General features: G+C 37.8%; 1 protein-coding gene across 2 annotated transcripts in view; it reads left to right on the forward strand.

Moving 5' to 3' along the window:
• BMP2K (BMP2 inducible kinase) overlaps window positions 1-19,350 on the forward strand; it is a 62,776-nt gene that overhangs the window by 11,432 nt on the left and 31,994 nt on the right. For both annotated transcript variants that reach the window (XM_042796479.1, XM_042796480.1), the window contains exons 2-7: window positions 11,541-11,659; window positions 12,949-13,054; window positions 14,783-14,925; window positions 15,223-15,344; window positions 16,357-16,438; window positions 17,092-17,224. In XM_042796479.1, the coding sequence (XP_042652413.1) occupies window positions 11,541-11,659; window positions 12,949-13,054; window positions 14,783-14,925; window positions 15,223-15,344; window positions 16,357-16,438; window positions 17,092-17,224 (705 nt within the window). The remainder of the gene's footprint in view (window positions 1-11,540; window positions 11,660-12,948; window positions 13,055-14,782; window positions 14,926-15,222; window positions 15,345-16,356; window positions 16,439-17,091; window positions 17,225-19,350) is intronic.

Here is a 19,350-nt window from a genome sequence, read left to right on the forward strand (position 1 = left end):
GAGTTATCCAGATATTCTTTAGACACTGAAGATAGAAAAGAACACTTACATTGTCATGGCACTTGTAAAAGAAGTGTAACTATACAGAAACACATCAAAAGAAAACACTGTCCTGCATCTAATTTGGCTTAGTTATGTAGATATCTCCAAGTTCCTCCAATCTTGGTTTGAATTTACGGTATTACCTGCCCAGCTTTGTGCTTTCTTGAAATGTTTGATTGTCTCCATCAAATGAACTATTTTACTTCTTCCTTTTGACTTGCTGTTCTGTTAACAGGCATTGAATGATATAGCTGCATTTGTAAGAGGAAGTTTTTGCTGAGGGACATCTTGGGTTTAGGTGGTAGATGGGTCCTAATGTTTCTGGTTTTTGAGACTAACCCAAAAGCATGTAGGCTTCCAGACTGGTCCATTTAATGAATAACTGCCTTGTTCAGTGTTACTGCTGTTGACTGACTCTGACTTGAAACACTGTACATATATGAGAGGTAGTAAATGATTTTGATAATCCTGACACTGATACTCAGAATCCTGTTGTTATTGCAGCATAGCTTGTTTAAAATGATCAAGCCACTTACACTGTCTAGAAGCTTCAGTGTCTCCTTTTAAATACTCAAGTGTCACACTGTGATGCTTTGAAAGTATTATTACCAAATGAATCCCAAGCATAAAAGTGATGTAAAATAATTTGAATAGCAGACTCAATAACAAGATGCTTTGTATGTGAATTCAAGTATTCAGATGCATTCAGCGTGTACCAGATAGTGCTTTGAGAACTGCCTGCCCCAGTGCAGGGGACAATAAAATATTATTATTTAGAATATTTTAAAATTCTATTTATTGGTATAAGCAGGTTGAATCTCAGATATTTTACTCTTAAGAAAGCTTATTGGTCCCCTGTTGTACATATGCCAGATAGGTCTATATCTGCTCCTTCAGTATGCTCACAATTTAAACATAGGCAATTATTTGCAGACAGCTAAAGAAGATGAGGTGAGATAATAAAAATCCTTATACTGATCGCCTTAAATATTCATATCAGTTATTCTTAACAACTAATTCCAGTCAGTTAATCCAGGTTTGATCATGCTCGTGTATGAAAAATGATCGATGAGTTGATTACACTTGGATGTGAAGATGTAACACTATACAGACTGTTTATAACAGTGAAGAGATGGGTGTTTCATCTTGCAAATAAAATATGTGTATGTTGCCTTAAAATAGTAAACCAGGGAATCTTCCTGCAACGTCTACCATGGTCTGAAATGCTTCTAGCATTATGAATTGCTTGGTTTATCTCTGCATGGGCTGGTGACTCTTGTTTCTGTTGCAACGAAAAGTGGCACTTCTCCAAGATGCCGTAGAACTAGCCATTTTGATGGAACTGGGAACCTTATGCTGTGCCTCATTTCTGTGCCATGGCAGCTTTGTGGTATTCGGTGGGTGAGCTATTCATGTGTGAGGTTATAGATCCATTCTCTCACTTTGTGTTTTGGATTCTTATGCCTGCATATTTAAATCACAATTAAAATAGTGATTTTAAGGAAGATGAAAGACTAACTACAGAGCAAATAAGAGTTAGTGTGGTTGTGTGTGTTGGTTTTTTTTTTAATTATTATTATTTTTTAATTGGATGGTAACCATTCAGTATGACAGTGGAGTTCCAAAGAAGTTGTAGTGGCTCCATATTGGGTATATAATGTATCTGTACCCATGGATTTAACCATTCCGTAACTGTATTTTGAAACTTGTATATTATATTGCAGTTAAAAACAAAGTGTTGGTTTTGTTTTTTTTTTTTTTAAAGAAACTACTGTGTGCATGAAAAATGCTTAGCAAGTAAGAGTTGAAATCAATCTATAAAATTAATTGAATTCATGGATTCTATTGATCATAGCTTCAGTGTTGTAGGATGAGTAACTTAATTTTCCTGTCTAGTCCATATTCACAGATAATGTCATCATCCTGCTTTTCAAACTCCCTCTGCTTTCAGATCAGAGTAAACTACAGATGGAGCTGAATTTGATGAAGAAACAGCTGGGAGGGATGGGGGAAAAAATCTCTCCACATGTTGAGGATACAACTGCTGTTCAAATTTTTTTTTTTTTTTTTTGGTGTAGGTTTGGGGGCTTTTTTTCTTTTATTCTATTGTGAGGATTTTTTTTTTTTAACTGTGCTAGCAGATGCTTGTTAAAGGTGTTTTACCAATACCTTGAACAATTTGAGAAGCTTTCTCCTGTAAAGTTGGTCAGGAAGCACATCCTGCCTAAAAGCATCACCTTGGTTACATCTTGAGTAACTATGTCTAGTGTACTAAATTGTCAGAGACTAGAGATTTAGTGGCACAGTGAAATGGAATTGAATTAACTGTCCTGGCCTAGATTACATAGCATAATCCCTTATATAAATGTTTAGTCAACAGTCTTGACCTAGACCAGAAACAATACAGTGTTCAGGTTGGTTGGCAGGGTTATGGTGTGTGAGTTGGTGTTTGTTCTTGAATCTTACTGTTTGTACAGGGAAGCATCAGTGATGTGAAGCTCTGTCTTGTGAAGAAACATCTTGCTTGTTCATGCAAACAGCTGTTATTCTTGACAAATGTTTCTTGGCTTTGGAAATGTGGATTGTGTTTCTTGAACTTCTACCTTTTATTTTAACTTGTGTATGCCATCTAGGGAGATTGTAAAAATGCCAAGTTAAGGATGCAGTTATGAGTGTTGTAATGAATGCACTGTGGATGGGAAACTCAGCAGCAGTTCTCGACAAAACTCAACTTTGTAGATCTGTACAAAGGAAACTCATGTTAAAAATGCTGACCTGCTCTATAAAGAGAAAGCATATTTGTTTGAAGTGTAGTAGGATATGCAACAAGTGCTTTTGCAAAGGAGGAAAGAAATTGAAGAAAATAAATGGGTTGGTTGCATTACTGTACATCTCAAAAGTAAAAATCACTTAAAGATCCTCATGTTGTTAGAAGATAGTGTTGTTCCCAAGCTGAAAGGTGGTTCCATGAACATTGAACTAGAAGATGCCGAACTGAATGCTGTTTTGCTTTTGTTACTGATGTGCCTGTAAACAAATTGTTCTACTACCTTTATACAGTTGTACAGTAAACTGCATAAGGTAACTCTGAGAACTCTGCATTGTGGTGAAGCATTTCCTGGTCCCCACCGATGCAGAGAGCAGACTGGATTAGTCTCTTAAAACATAAATACTTGTACTGTTTCTGTGAGAAGAAAGCTCTCGTTCTTTTTGTTCAGAAAACCCTATAGTACCCTTTCCTCTGTGTTATATTTAGCATCTGTTTTTAATAACTCTGGTAACAAGTGTCTACATGACAGCATAGCCCTAGAACTTAGAGTTGACTTGGTGAATGAAGACCAGTGGGTTGTGACTTGTTGCCCAATTTTACCACCGTTTTCTGCTTTTCGTTTCTGTTAGTATAGATAATGGACCCATTCACTTGAGAGCATCATTTTCCATTATAACGCGATTTTAGAATCTGGAGATGTAAAGAAGTTAATATTTTGATATTCATGATCAACTATTTGAACTGTTGGTGATCTACTAGTCATGTTCTGTGCTCTCTTCTTTATTAAGAGAAGATAAGTTATTGGTCGACCTAAATGGAAGAATCTGTTAAAAACAGTTGTAGAGGTAAATGTGTTGGATTTTTTTTTTCCTGTGAATAGCCAGAGCAGGTGCTGATATAATATATGGAAGTAGTACAGTGGTTGTGACTAATTCTCAGATAGCTTGATTTAGTATTGAAATGTAGGAAGTTTTTTCTTATTTCTTCTAACAGGAGTATGGGGTAAAGGAGGAATCAGTTTTACCCTAAGAAATTCAATGTTTTGTCTTGGGTGCCTAAGAACTTGCAGTGCGTATCAAATGCTTTTTATTTTTTTTTAATCAGCATGCAGAAATGTCTGTCCATTGACTATTTTGGGCTTCCTTGCTGGTCCTTATGGGCCAGGAGGGAATGACAGCATCGTCAGAGGTGATGGCTACAAATTCTGTTTAAGGCTTATTGATGAGTTGTAACTTCACCACTATGAGAAATACTTATTGGCATTTAAAAGAAAAAGGTGCCGATTTGGGACTGATATTTTTAATGTTCCTCTGTATTCCACCCCCTTGTCTGTCTTAGCTATTGCCTGTTTTGATGTGAGGGGATTTCCTGGAATTTCTGGGCTGTTCCTTGCAGTATGTTGTCTAGCACTTAAATTTGCATAGAGTTATTTTTTTGTAGTGTAGCAAGCTTTTGGGATCTTTTTTGTTAAGAGAAGGCGTAGCTGACGTTGAAGTCTCTACGTGAACTTTGGGGTTAAAGTTTTTCTACTGCTTCATGATAAAAATACTAGTACCTATTTGCATCACTGGTGTCTGGGTCTTGGTTCTGGCTGCATACTTGATCAACTAATTAATTTTAAATGGCTAAAAACCAAAGTGGTTTGTGCATTTGGCATTCGTATGCTCTTCTTCAACATAACTGCATCTCTTCTTTCCACTAAGAACACCAGATTAATTTTTTTCCCGTTTGGCACCTGGGCTTGTCTGGTGCATAGGTGTTACAAAATAAGACAATTTTTCACAGAAATCTGTAGCAGACCTTAGTTGATCTTTCTCAGAGAACCTTAGTAACTTGAAGTATCTTGGATGCTTCAAGTTGTCTCAGGTGCTTATGTCAAAGCTTTTTGCAAAGTTGGATGGCAGTTGGTGTGTGGAGAAATAAAATGTGAGTGCCTGCTCATCAGCAGGGCTAGCAGTCCAGTTAGCAGTTAGAGGTATGCATAGTAGACCTGCTTTTTATGGGATGTACTGTAATGTCCTGTTGGTACATGATTCACCAATGTGATTTTCACAGCACTGCCTTATGAGCAGATGCTGGTTTGAAGAGAACAGTGCTTCTAGTCTAAACTATCCCTGATATTCAGACTTGTACACAGTGGGAATTCGTGTGGGCAGTGGGAAAAACAACAGTGGTATGTCGCTTGGAATGTGTTGTCTGTACACTTAAAATAAAGTGGAGAGATATTGAATTCCAAAATGCATGTGTGTAGAAATGGATTATTTTGAAGGTAGGGAGCTATTTTTGCTCTTGGTTTTGGGAATGCTGAGTTCTTGAGCTTGGAGGCAACATCTGTCAACTGCTCTTCCAGATGGAGCTGTGTCTTAGAGCCTTGTATTTATGACTGAGACTTGTGGAATATGCTTTACTAAAAATATACACACATGTGTACACACACAAGGTCGTATATGTAAATGTATGAAAATGTAGATGTATATATGTTTGATTACTGTCATTTGATGCTGCCTTTTTTCAGCAGGAAGGCTGCTTTGCAGTGCTTTCCAGCCAGGGAGCATGCCCAGGCATTAAGGGCTTTGGCGGGCAGCCTTGCAGCCAGGGTGTTCCGTGCTCTGGAAGCCTAGCATAGAGCATGAGGTATATACCAGGTATTGGAAGAATTCATGTTGCAGTGCTGGATAACTGTATTAATGGGAAGCCCCATCACCTTCTCATGCAGAGGTGCTTCAGGAATGGAGAGGCAGAATCGTGGTCAGTGGCTTCCTTGCTCTGGTGGTTTTGACAAAAACTGAGTGCTTGAGGAAAAATTCATCAGGCTTGAAAACTGCATCGTAAGTTTCTGTTAATATATGGCTTCTCAAGAATCATATGGTGTTTGGAGTCTGATCAAAAAATCTTCAAATGTTTGTGCTTTTTTAAAGGTTTATCTGTTATAGATAGATATAAATCTTGTTAGCTTGAAGAACTAGATAGTGTTCTCCACACAAAGCTGAGGTATTGTGTATGATCTTAGTCTGTTGCTCCCAGAAATTTGCCTGCAATACAACATCCATACTGACTAACAGAAGACAGAAAGAACTTCCTTCATTGCGGGAAGGAGGGAGTTTCTGATAATTTCAAGAAGTTCCCAGTAATTATGCTAATAGGGTGGCAATGAACATAGGGAGTTATGGGTGTTGTACCACTACACCACAAGAGAAGACATGGAGCAGTGGGATGGAAGAGGGGTCTGTGTGGCACAATAGCAGTGTATTGGGATCACAGAAGTACTCTCTGAGCTCCATAAATACACTGTTTATTATATACTATGTGAAGATGCGGTCAAAGCTGAGCTGCAAGAAGTAGCTCTTGACATGGGTTCATCTGCAACTGTGGCAGAAAGGAGTTTACTTAGAATTCCTGGTAAAATAGCACATTAGTGCAGTGTGTGACACTTACTGAAAAAGGGCCTTTCCCAGTGCTCTATACATATGCAAGTGAGTGTGGGTATTGAGGTCATGTTTTTCTTCTGAAGAAGGACTATTCTTTCCTGGTTTTATTCATAAGTGTCCTGTTCTTTTGGACATGGGTTTCTTTGATGTCTTGATAGCTCGTAAAGCTATAGAGGTCAGAGTTGTTTCTCTTTTCTTTAGCAAATAGCATGCACTTGAAGCATTTAATGATGCCTTACTTCTGTCCTTCATTATGGACTTGCAAGAAAGTTTTTACTTCTTTATATTGCTTGGAGCCTATCTGCAGGGCATTCACGCTACTACTTTGAGAGGGACTGGTCTTACTCTGTACTCTGAGTGGGCTCATAGTCAATAAAATGTTTCATGCTTGTGCATTGGGCTTGCCAAGGGTAGTGCTCAGAAGGCTATGTGTTTTCAGGAGGTGTGTAACTTCTGAAGGAGGGCGTTTCTGGCTGCACATCAGCCTGATTTTGAAAGATAATTGAGACATCTGGGTGACTTTTGGCTCTAGAAGTAACAGTGCAGATGTGTATGAAATGATCCAGGCAGATATCAACTCTGTTGATATTATGCTAGCCTGTCTTCCCAAGACGGTTGTCAGCAGTCTGAAAGATGGTAAAGCTACTGGAAGACTCTTAAGCCTTATTTTGTTCTACCTGAGTAAGCAAATAGGATATTTTGAAATCTCGCAGCTATGCTGTTTTCTGGTTGGAGTTGCAGGAATGTAACGTGGTAAAGCATAAATAGAATATTGAGGCCTGTGAAATTTTTCAAGGTCATGAAATATGCATAGGAAAAAAGAGTAGAAAATGAGACTGATGTAGAATTTAATCAAACACTCCCAACTTTTCTTCCCCCCCCCCCCCCCCCCCAATCCCCAAAATGTTACTAGTTAGCTTGTTAATAAGATCCCAAAAGTAGATAGTTAAGTTGAAATAAATGACTGTACAAGATAAGGAAGAGGTGTGAATTTAAACTTGCAGAGCTTTGTAATGACTTTATCTGTCACAGCTTTGGGGTTTTAATTCTGCTAAATATCTACTGATTTACATAATTGTAGATGCTATAGAAAGGCTTTTTAGAAAGTATTTTGAGAAGTGACTTGTGCAATGTTACTGTCCTGTGTAACTTTTTTGTACTTAAGTCTTGGATTAGTTCAATGGAAATAAAAAGGACACTAGATTCAGCTCCTGCAAGTCTCTTGTGGTTTAACCCTGGATGGCAGCTAAGCCCCACGCAGCCGCTTGCTCGCTCACCTCCGGTGCGATGAGGGAGAGAATTGAAAGGACAAAAGTGAAATAACTTGTGGGTGGAAATAAAGGCAGTTTAGCAGGTAAAGCAAAAGCATACAAGCAAAACAAGATAGGAATTTAATTGGTTACTTCCCCTTGGCAGCAGGGGAAGCCCATCTCCAGGAAAACAGGTCTCTATCATGTGTAACTGACTTGGAAAGACAAATGCAATCACTCCCAATGTCTTGCCCCTTCCTGTTCCCCCAGATTCTATTGCTGAAGCATCATGATGTCCCTTTGGTCAGCTGGGGTCAGCTGTCCCTGTGGTGTCCCCTCCCAGCTTTCTGTGCACCCCCCAGGCTGCTGGCTGGCAGAGCAGTGTGAGGAGCAGGCAAGACCTTGGGGCTGTATAAACACTGTTCAGCAGTAACTAAAACATCAGTGTGTTATCAATGCTATTTCCAGAACAAATCCAAAACATAGCCCCGTGCAAACTACTGTGAAGACATTCAACTCTATCCCAGCCAAAACCACTACAAAGTCTCAAATCTGGAAAAGGGGATAGAGATAACTTGCTTCTAATAGTACAGCACACAATGAACAGGATGTGTATATTTTGAGGGGAAAATAGCATCTTGCTGGCCCTCTGCGGCAAGGTCTCAGAGTAACAGAGGCAAGTCGTGGTTGTGAGGCCCACAGATGTGGTGCCTCATAGATTCATGCTTAGCAGCAAGGCTGCAGGATGTTCTTGAAAAGTTCATGTGGGCCAACACAAGCTGGCTAAATGCAGTGCTGCTGTCATCATGCAAAAAGATACTTTTTTTTGGTGCCTTTGCTTTGCATGTGAGTCTCTTCAGAACTGTGGTCAGTCCCATATTCAGGTTTGGAGTCCTGACTGTTATGGGTGCTATGGTTTCCTTAATTGCTTTTTCTGTGGCCTTTCAGTTTACATTTGAATTGGTTCTTGACAATGTGGAACAAAGGAGACAAAGTAGAATTGTGGCATTATGCTTTCTGCCTATGCCTGGTAGCCTTAGGTACTGTTGTTTTGAATAAGTTAGTGGCAATTTTTAGGTGATATTTAAATTATTTAGTGATAAGTAGGCTAAATGGCTTGCTACACTGAAATACTGAAATGCCTAAGGGCAATAAAGTTCATAGAATTGTTTTGTTAAACCTGTTGACAGCCTGAGCACATGTGCAGTTTAAGTTATTATATTTGGTTGCTATGCCCTTTCTGTCAGTTTATAAACGAAGGTGCTGTAAATTTTGGTGCTTTCATAAGTAATACCACCCAAAGATATGTTGCTTTTTTGATGGAAAGGCCTCCCAAGTTGGCAAAGTTGTTGCCTGTTGCGCAGTAGGTGAAGAATACATGCTAGTCATTCAGTGCCTGCGTACCCGTGGGCCCCAACTGCAGCAGTTCTTGTCCATGGGAAGATGGGGAGGTGCTTGTGGGATGCTCTGGGGGAGTTGTGACTTGTCTATATCAGGAATTTAAGAAAGCAACTGGAATTGTTGTGATGGGTGGTAAGGAATGGAAATATGTAGGGAAGGTGGTGGCTTAACATCTGGAACTTCCTTGGCATCTTTTTCTGTGCTATATCTTATGACAGTTTTGTTTTAAGCTTTTTGTGATGCATTGTGTTATGGAAAACTGAGTGCAGATAATGATTTTTTTCATCTTCTGCAAATATTGGTGAAATACCAGCTCCTGTGCTGATGGACATGTGGAAGTGTAGTTCTGTTCGGTCTGCAATCTCTTATTTCTGGTTGTGTTTCTGTATAGGATGAGGCCATGTAGGTACTCACCTCCTTCCCCTGCCCCTGGATAGCAGTGTTTAATAAGACTTTTTGTGAATATTTACAGCACTGATTATTGCTTGTTTCGGTGCTTTCAGTGAGAAGTTTAACATTGGAAACAGGTTAAAAGGTTTAAAGCTTACTGATTCGGGGTTTTGCTGGATAAAGATTCCCAGAACATTAGTGACTATTTAATTTTCCTGTAAAAATTAATATACTTATTCAAGTTTTCTTCAGAGTTAGGCCACTTGGATCTTTGATGAAAGGATATTTATAGTGGTGATATTTGCTGGTGGAAAACCATTCAAGGTCACATACCTACTTACTGTCAAAATGGGGAATAGGTCTGTTTTTGTGGCTCTTTCAGGGTTCCAGTATTGGTTAATATTGCCACCTAATGGCAAGAAGAACAGTTGTCTGAGCATTTCGATTTTTTTCGGTACTTTCTACCGATTTTTTTTACCCAGTCATGTCTGCTCTGGTTACATAAAAGCAATTGTCAGGGAAACCTGAAATCCAGCATTTTGTTCCTGTTCTCTTGGTAGTCATAGAGAATTTTAAGGCTATAAAACTGGTTAAAAAGCCAGGAAGTTGTTTTTGTCTTCTGATTGTTACTTTTGTGCCTCACCTGAGTACTGCTTTATATTTTTGGTCAAGTACTGGTGCTTAAAAGAGAGGTCTCTTTTTATTGGAAGGATAGTACAAAACCAGTCTTCCACTAATGAAGGTCTGCACATCACTCTTAACATAATTCCACAGGCTGGTATTAGGGGAGCCTTATAGGATCATTTCAGTCTCAGTTGGAGTTTGGCATCAGAACTTGAGTAACTTAAAAGTGGCTGTCCTGTTAATGTTTTGGGATGGCCCCTATGTAAACTAGGTGAAGTATAATAATTTTGCAGAATTTAGGCTGTTGTATTAAAATTGGCAGTAATTCTGTTTTGACATCTCATTTGGCTAAATGAGCAATTAAGTTAAAAAATAATAGATATTTAATCTTCAAGAAAATTTCATAATAAAACTTAGCTTCTTCAGTTGTAAACTATTACGTGCACATTTGTTCAAGCACATGAGACTCATATCAAATGAGGTGCATTATACTTAAGAAGCCTGCTTGCAGATTGTATCAGGAAACATGAAACGCGTGTGTTACATTTGGCTGCCTGATTATCAGAGTAGTTAATCATTCTAATTTACATATTTGTCCTGACTGTATACCTGAGTGTTTGCACTAGTTTAAAGTTCCCATGGCAATAGCTGGCTTACCATCAGACAGCAGTCAGTTAAGGAAGGTATGGATTTACATAAGCTCTTCTGTGAGGCAGATTTCCTAAAACTGTGGGAAAGCTGTGTGTGTGAACCTTGAGGTGATGCTAATGTAATCAGCTTGAGACCTTGAGCAGGAGTTAAGACTAACAGAGGATAGATAAGAGGAGTGTGTTGTGTTTGCCTGAGTGTTTGGAAGTTTGACCTCACTTCTGTGTATAATTTCAGTCCGCATGGTTCTTCTCTACGAGTGAAGAGAAAAGGAAAAACCTCGTACTGGGGAGCTGGGAGGTGGGCTTCAGTATATGGCTCACAGTTCATGCCACTGTTGGATGAGGAATGCTCCTGATGGGACTAGCTGTGGGAAAATGTTTCATTCTTAACTGTGTATTTAGTATGGGTTTAAATAAAATCTGTACTTCAGAGCTGATTTCTTGCTCCGTCTGTGATTGCCGGGAGGTTCTACTTGTCTGAAGGCTATCATGAAAAGTTCCATGACTACTTCAGTATCTCTCAAGCCTTTCTCTTTTCTGAATATTTTAATCCTTATGTTTTAAAATGTAGATTTAGCAAATTAGTGTTAACCTTTATAAATATTGAGGGATTTAGAAATTAAGAAAATATGGAGAATACTGTCACTTTGTTTAGATTTCTGGGTGACTCTGAAAGTACTTCAGGGTTGATAACCAAATAGACAATTCACACGAGGCTTTCTAAAATTATTTGAATGTGAAAATGCTTTTAAAATAGTTGTGTTTAATGTTGTAACAAAATAGTAAGATCCTTATGTTGTCAGGATTACTTCACCTATGTCAAATGGACTGAGGTTGCCAAATGTTAACTTTTCAAGTGTCCAGGACTGCGCAAGCAGGGACTGCCATAGACTTTCTTAATGGTTTTTTTTAGCATGTAGTGATGTTGGCTAGAGGAATAACAGAAACTCAAATAGCTTCATTTGCTTGTAATTGTTTTTTCCAGGTGGCTTTTCAACTGTGTTTCTGGTACGTACCCATGGTGGGATACGTTGTGCACTGAAACGAATGTATGTTAATAATGTGCTGGATCTCAACATATGCAAGAGAGAGATTACAATTATGGTAAGAAGCCCATTATTTATAACTACAGAATTTATTAATTTGTAATGTATGTACACCAAATACCTCTTCAGTGACAACTTTCTTTTGACCTTGCAGTTCTAATTTTGCACTGTTAGTTTCGGAAACTAATGCTGAGTTTAGGGTTGATGCATGATTAACTTGTAAAGCAATTACAAGGAACGTATTTTGTACCATGATCAATTTGGTCAGTACATTTGATTCCCAAGTGAAAGTAATTTCTTCCAGTTCTGCAGCGGTAACTTAAATTCTCCAGGCCTCTGTGCCACAGCTGTTAGCTGAATAATACTGCTTATGACTTCCACGAGTATTATCGTCTTGAGTAGGCATAAGCACCTTCTTGAAGTTGTAGTCCGGTATTGAGTTAGCTCATATGTGTGTAGCTGAACTCTCCTACATCATCATAGTTCCTATTGTTTTTCAGCAGATAACTAGCAAATAAGGAGAAACTAGAAGGTGTAGTCAGACACAGTTGAGTTTGACGACTTGACAGATTTAAAAAAACAATAATTAAGAAAAAAATAATTGGTTGCTGACAGGGCAAGAGAAAATGTTACATTGCTTTCCAGCAGATACTATGACAACTGTTTATCTTCATACACTTCTAGCTTACATGTATTCTAATCATTCCAGCACCTATTTCATTATCTGATATAAAAGGTACGTTTATGCGAACTTTAAGTTATTTAGTAGGTAGAAACTCTGAAGCACAGATAAGAACACATGTATGGTTTGATGTGGAATAATCATAGCTTAATTCTGCATGTAAAATTGGTCTTAAAACTGCTTAAAACTTTTTTTTTTTTCCCTTGGGAATATCTTCAGTTTCTTATGTACAAACACTTCTATTATAGCAGTTGTGGCTTTTTCCCAGCTACTTTTTTGAATAACTGAGACAATTTTTCAATTTATGTTAGGATGGACATGAGTAGCTTGATTCTTCTTTATTTCCTATATATAAAGGCTCTAGCTATTACTACTTCACAGCATTGTTTTAGAATGCAACAGTTCAGATGTGTTTGCACTGTCCAACAAGCATGAAAATGTTCTTTTCTGATTAGTAGTTGCATTGTGTTGGATATCAAGCAGTTGCTCTCACATTGCTGGCAGCAATAAGCTTATGTTCTGTGTTTGCTGGTACTTTCTTAAAAGTAGTGGAAGTGGGTCAGGGGCAGACTTAACTTGATATCATAAATGATTCTCTGAAAACTTGTACTGTCTTTGGTTTACATTTTTCTATGCTGAAGTGCAATGTACATTTTCTTTTTCAGAAAGAGTTATCTGGGCACAAGAACATTGTGAGCTATTTGGATTGTGCTGTTAACACTATAAGTGATAATGTTTGGGAGGTGCTCATTCTCATGGAGTACTGTCGAGGTAAGAATCAACTCTTAGGTTTTCAGAGTAAATTCAGGGAAAATTTTTGTATCGATCAGTTGGGATTTTTACTTAAAATTGTTTCCTTAATGTAAAAGGTTAACATAGATAGCTTACAGCTGGAATCCAGTTAGGTTTTTTTTTTTTTTTTTTGCTTTTCTGTTTGCATTGTTACTTAAGCCCTGAGCTGTTGAACATGGAGAGAATGTAAAGGTCAGTTTCACTGACTTTCTAATGGTGGCTTTGTAATTAAGTATGATTAAGAACGGGGAAACTATTTCTATAAGTATAAAGTGAAGTTATTCTGTTCTGCTGTTTGTGCTAATCAGCATGTTGCTAGAATATAATTTGTTAGGAAAGATTGGCAAGCTTTTCACTGCTGTTCTCCCTCTGATATTTTTGTTATAGATAACTATTAAAGATGCTTTACTCTTATCTGGCAGGTGATTTGTTTTAAATGAGCGTGCCATATCTAGTGTTGAAAATGTTGGCAAAATAAATAAATAATAGCAATAATGCCGTGGTCCCGCTTTATCACTTTATTTCAAACAATATGTAAAACCAGCTAGTTTCTAGATGACTTTTTTTCTTTGCCAATATGCATTGGAATAAATTTGCCATTGAGTTTTAACTGCTGAAGTTTATAAAAATTTAGGGTACCTAGGCACTGACCTCATAGGATGAGATGGTGGTTAACCCAGATAGACAATGTTAGAATAAATGCTGCAAGTACAAAGTAAATATTTCTAGACTAGAAAGAAAATGGACCCCATCGTCCGTAGTGCTTGAAGACTAATTTCAGTGGAGGTTTACACTGGTTTTATATGCAGTAGAAGCAGTAAACATTACAGCTTGTGCAACCTGTGCCATAAGGACCTGAAGACTATCTTGATGTATGTTTTGGGGAAGGGAATAAGGAGATAACTTTAAAACTAATGGCCACATTTTTGGCCCCGGATGCTGTTTGTACGGGTGAATTTCTGTACACTTCTGGGAACTTGCTTCTGACTCCCTGTTGGTAGCACTCTTTCCTTAATTATAATGGTCAATAGCCGTGTGGGTGTCAAATGTCAGATGACTTGACAGTGTTAAACTTCTTTTCAAAGCATCCTTGTTTTGATGGAATGCTCACCAAAGCCCTGTAGATATTGGGTATTTCTTCATCTCTTAGTGTTAAGCAAGCATTCTGGTAGGAAGAACCTAGCATTATCTGGTAAAATTACTTCAAGAAATAGGGAAATGATGATTCCTGACCTTAGAAAGAAACCTATGAAGAGCTTAAGTGAGATCTTTCTCAAAAGGTGGATTCAGAGGTCTCTTTCCCTTTTTCCAACCCTCCTCCCCCTACTTTGTCTCCCAGAAAGACAGAGAGACAGTGTCTAGAATACGAATTAAATTGTACTTGGTTGGCTGACAGGGTTTTGGCTATGGATCTAAACAGAAGAGATGCTTTTGAGGTGACGTGTGATGGATGCTTCTTTGTGTTTGTGACAGTTTGTCCCAAAGGGGTTTCAGTTGTAGGGACTTTTTTTTTCTTAGAGACAATAATTTTTCTGTCTATTATGATTCAAGAGTACACATTTGGAAAACCAGGTTGATTTTATTTAAATACAACACCTGTGGAAGACTTTTTTGCATCTTGTTTGTGGACTTCTTGCATATAAGTCAGTTTTTTGTACAGGATAGAAACTATTAAAAAAAAAAGTAATTATCTTGCTGTTTCTTTAGCTGGGCAAGTTGTGAATCAGATGAATCAGCGTCTACAGACAGGCTTTACTGAGTCAGAAGTAATGAGGATATTTTGCGATATCTGTGAAGCTGTTGCCCGGTTGCATCAGTGCAAAACACCTATAGTTCACCGGGATCTAAAGGTATGAACTTAATAGAAAGGAACATCTACGTTAATCGACGGTCTACTTAAAAAGGGTTGAGATACAGGAAATATTTCAGTAAGGCTGACTTCTAGCTAGGGAAGAACTTGCTGTTGGTGGAGCTGTAAACAGAGAGACTAAACCATAAGACATCACTTAGTGCTAATGCCAACACTTATCAGCTGATTTTTCTGATTAACTGTACTGTTGGTGTGTGAGAATAAATAGTAACAGTTAACTTGGAAGTAAATGCTATTATTTTCATCTAATGTTTCTGTGTGTTGATTTCCTTTTGAGGTGGAGAACGTATTGTTAAACGATAGTGGGAACTATGTTCTCTGTGATTTCGGCAGTGCCACTAACAAATATCTGAATCCCCAAAAAGATGGTGTTAATGTGGTTGAAGAAGAAATTAAAAAGTAAGTTCGCCTTTAAGTGGCCTATCATATGCCATGATCGTGCTGCTAGGAAACTCCGTGTATTATTGTGCAGTGTGCATGTGTCTTATTAATATTAATTGAGCTTAATGGTTGAATTTGAATGAACGTTGACATAAATATAGTAGAACAGTGAAACTGCTTGGTAACGCAAATTTCATCCATTTATTCACAGATCTTTTGCAAAATTAACACTCTTAAGAATAAAACTGTTGGGAAAAAGCATGCTGTTTTGAAATGAAATTATTCAGAAACATATGTTTGACTACTGATCGTTTTAGGAGTTTGATATTTTACGTTGGTGCTATTTTAATACAACTAATGGTGTGAGAGAAAGAACTGATGTAAATAAGCATTGGAATGGGTTTATGTAGCATCTTACTTAAAGTCCATGTTCATTCCCCTAACACTGATCAGAAAAATATTTTAGCTTTTATCACAGGCACGGTCTTGAAAACATATCTTAGTTTGGTTGGTTTTGCCCCTTCAGACTAACTACTGCAGAGGAATAAATACAGACTACTTGTTATCAAGTTCTACAGTGATACAGTTTTTGTTTTCCAGCTCTGAAAAATACTTTTGACTACCAGTTTAGTAATTATTTTGGGATGTTAGTTTTTTGAAGTCTGCTTTCTGTATTTTTCAATATGTGATGGGGAATGCTCTCGTAATGCTTCTACATTACATCTTTTAAATGACTGGTTATTGCAGTATTTAAGCAAAGGGATTCTTGCAAAAGTATGTATGCTGGGTAAATAACATGAAAAGCAAATTTTAGCGACCTTAATACTTATGTATGATATTTTTTTTGTTGCTACTGCAGATATTCTCTGTGCTGCAAAAGCAATAAATGATTTGCATTGCATAAGACAATTCTGTGCACATGTCTGAAACTTGGGTGTGAATGGTGTGTGGATGGCAGGTGCAGGAAAACACGCTTTCAGTTCTGAGGCACACTTTTCATCTCTGTCCCCTTTTAATTATATACTGCTAGGTATACAACACTATCATACAGAGCTCCTGAAATGATCAATCTTTATGGAGGAAAACCAATTACTACCAAGGCAGATATCTGGGTAAGCAAAAAAATCAGGCACTATGAACTATGGAACTAATGTAAAAGTTGGGGGGGGGGGGGGGGGAGTTAAAAACAGCAATGACTAACTGAAAAATTAACTATTTGAAAGTGATATATATCATGTAGCGGTGCAATGCAGAATATAGTAGAGGTATCTTTGGTAACTGCATCTTCTGTAAATAAAATTAATGCCATGTGTGGTGATCGTTTTGAGTTAAGGGGGATAGAATTCCTTTTTGTCAGTTCAGGTTGCTCCTTGATAGTCACCAGTGATTTCTTGTGGAAACCTGTTGGCCGCATGATGAGGAAGGGTGTTTTTATTAGGTGATATGCAGTGAAGTAAATAAAGACTAAATTCAGCATAAATGCCAGTGGTATCACTGGGTGATACAACGATGTGAATGCAGCCCTTGGTTATGCTCTAATTTTGGTAGTTTGTTGCCTAACATAGGAGTCAGTGAAAGAAAGACTTTTTCGAGCTGCTTTATATATCAGCTTGTCACATCCACACAGTGTTTCATAATGCAGCTTCTACATAACAGTGTAAGCATCAGCTGTAGCTAGGATGCAATTTGTTTCTTGTTGGTGCTGCTTTATTGTGTAAAATGCTTACTCTCATCCTTTTACGGTGCCTGTATTTGTTTTTTGCAGGCACTTGGCTGCTTGCTGTATAAACTTTGTTTCTTTTCACTTCCCTTTGGAGAAAGTCAAGTTGCTATTTGCGATGGAAGCTTTACCATTCCAGACAATTCCCGATACTCTCATAGTATACACTGTTTGATAAGTAAGTATGTGGGCAGCAAGGCAAATCTTTTGCCTCATAACTCAAAACACGGAAGATCCTGCTAGTGTAGGCGAGTGACTTGGATGGGTGGTGCAGACTGTCTGGGTTCTTGAGTGAACAGTTGGAGTTGTTCCTGGCTACCATCTGTCTTGTAGCTCCTGCACTTGGCCTTGGAAGGAGGCTCACTTGTCTCTTTGCTCAGGGGAGGGCTGCCGCCACAGGGTATGGAACTGAGGTGCCAGCCCAAGGAGGAATTTCAGAAACCTAGAGGAAACTTCTTTGAAATGGTTCTAGAAGTGAGCCAGGTTAATGAAGTACAAACAAGTCTTTCTCCTGGACAGGTGATGTGTTAAAATCACCTACTGTATTCTGGGCATTTAATGGATGAGTTGATAACTTCAGAATTGAAGTGGAATGAAACACTGCCAAGACCTGCCAGATTAAATTGTATCTCAGAAGAGCTTTACTGAAGTTAAAAGAACCTCTTCGTTTCTTTGGGAGGCATGGATGATTTTTATTTCTTTTTTTTTTTTTTTTTTTTCCTTCTTAGGTGGCACCCCACAAAGGGTTAAGGGGAATGGAAAGAGTAGCTCTTAATTTATTCATAATTCCTTTTTGCTCTTCAGTGTATATTTTCTATGAAATGTCAGACCGTTAATAGTATTTTCTATCCAAGTTGGGCAGTTGTGCTTAGATGAATTTGAAATGTGGGTTTAGTGTTGAAACATAAATGTACTGAGATAAATTGCACTAGGGAGAATTTGATAGTAGTTTCATGTTTAATAACAGAACAAAAATCTGGTCAAGTTTGTTAAACCCAAAGTGTTGGACATGAACTCTGGCAAAATTTTGAAAGCACAGGGTATGAACAAAAATTTTGGAGAACACCAAGCTCTGAGGCTAGCAATTAATCTGTTATCTAGGTACAGAGATACATAATCTAATATTTACAGTAATAATGAGTATTTCCAGTTGTCTTTGTTTTCAACTTTGAGCAGGTTAACTTGAAAGAGTATGACACAGAATGTGAAAAATTCAGGAAGTTTGAATAGGAGCTCATATAACTTTTGTTATGAATGTGTTGACCACATACTTTATGCTTCTGTAGAATGGGAAATAACAAGTCCAAACCACTTTTTTGAGCACACATTCCTAACTGAGAAATAGCAGTTACCACAGTAAGCATTTATCTTCTGCACATACTTAACTAACAAAATGAGATTAATTCTGAAGTGATTAAATACTCTTCGCTGTGTCACAGTGCTACATTTAGAAGAGTACAGGTTTTAGTCCTGTCTCTTTGTAAGTATGAATGCTGATTTATTAAGATTCAATGAACCGCTGTGCCAAGATGAGCATTACTGGCATGAAATATGTGTGGGTGGGGAAGAATCTGATAATGTAAGCTTCCCTTCTTTCCATTTGGAATGGAAGCCAAAAAAAGCTCCAGTTGGTCATAAAAGGTATTTCAGGGTCTTCTGGCTTCATCTAAGTTCTTTTACAAGGTGGGGTGTGGGGAGTGAGAAGCTAAACATTCTCCACCTCATAGATCTAACATGTCAGAATCAAGTGGCAGGAGTCACTTCATAAATGTTCTGTTTCCACTTAATGGCGCTGTCACTGCGTGTTTAAATCTGCTCTATTTTGTAAAATCCATTAAAAGGAAAACTTGCTGTGCACTATATTGGCTATGAAGTAATGCCTTTGAATAAAATTCTAAGATCTGTCTTAAAATTTTTTTTTTGAAAAATAAATTACTTCAAAACTTTTTACAAGATCTTGTTTGAGGTTGGTTGTACTACTGGACAGTTCTGGAAATGCAGCACAACTTTCTCATCAAAACTGAGAAGTTTTATGTGTTGCCTATTTCCTTTGTAGCTGAACATATTTTTAGAGGCTTAGCTTGTTTAAAAGATATTTTTCACTGTTTATTTAGATTCTGCAGTCATTTAGGCAAGACTTCTGATTATGTACTCTATATATCATATTGTAAACAGTATAAAGTAGCTTTTATTGAAAACCACCAAATATTCTCATTTGGGAAGCTAATGTTTGAAGGGGGCGTCAAATTCTAGTATCTTGTCAGAAGAAAGCCCTTCTATCCATGGAACTATATTTTCTTTAAT

The sequence above is a fragment of the Tyto alba genome, unplaced genomic scaffold (genome assembly GCF_018691265.1).
Source record: "Tyto alba isolate M040663 unplaced genomic scaffold, T.alba_DEE_v4.0 Super-Scaffold_23, whole genome shotgun sequence".
NCBI lineage: Eukaryota > Metazoa > Chordata > Aves > Strigiformes > Tytonidae > Tyto > Tyto alba.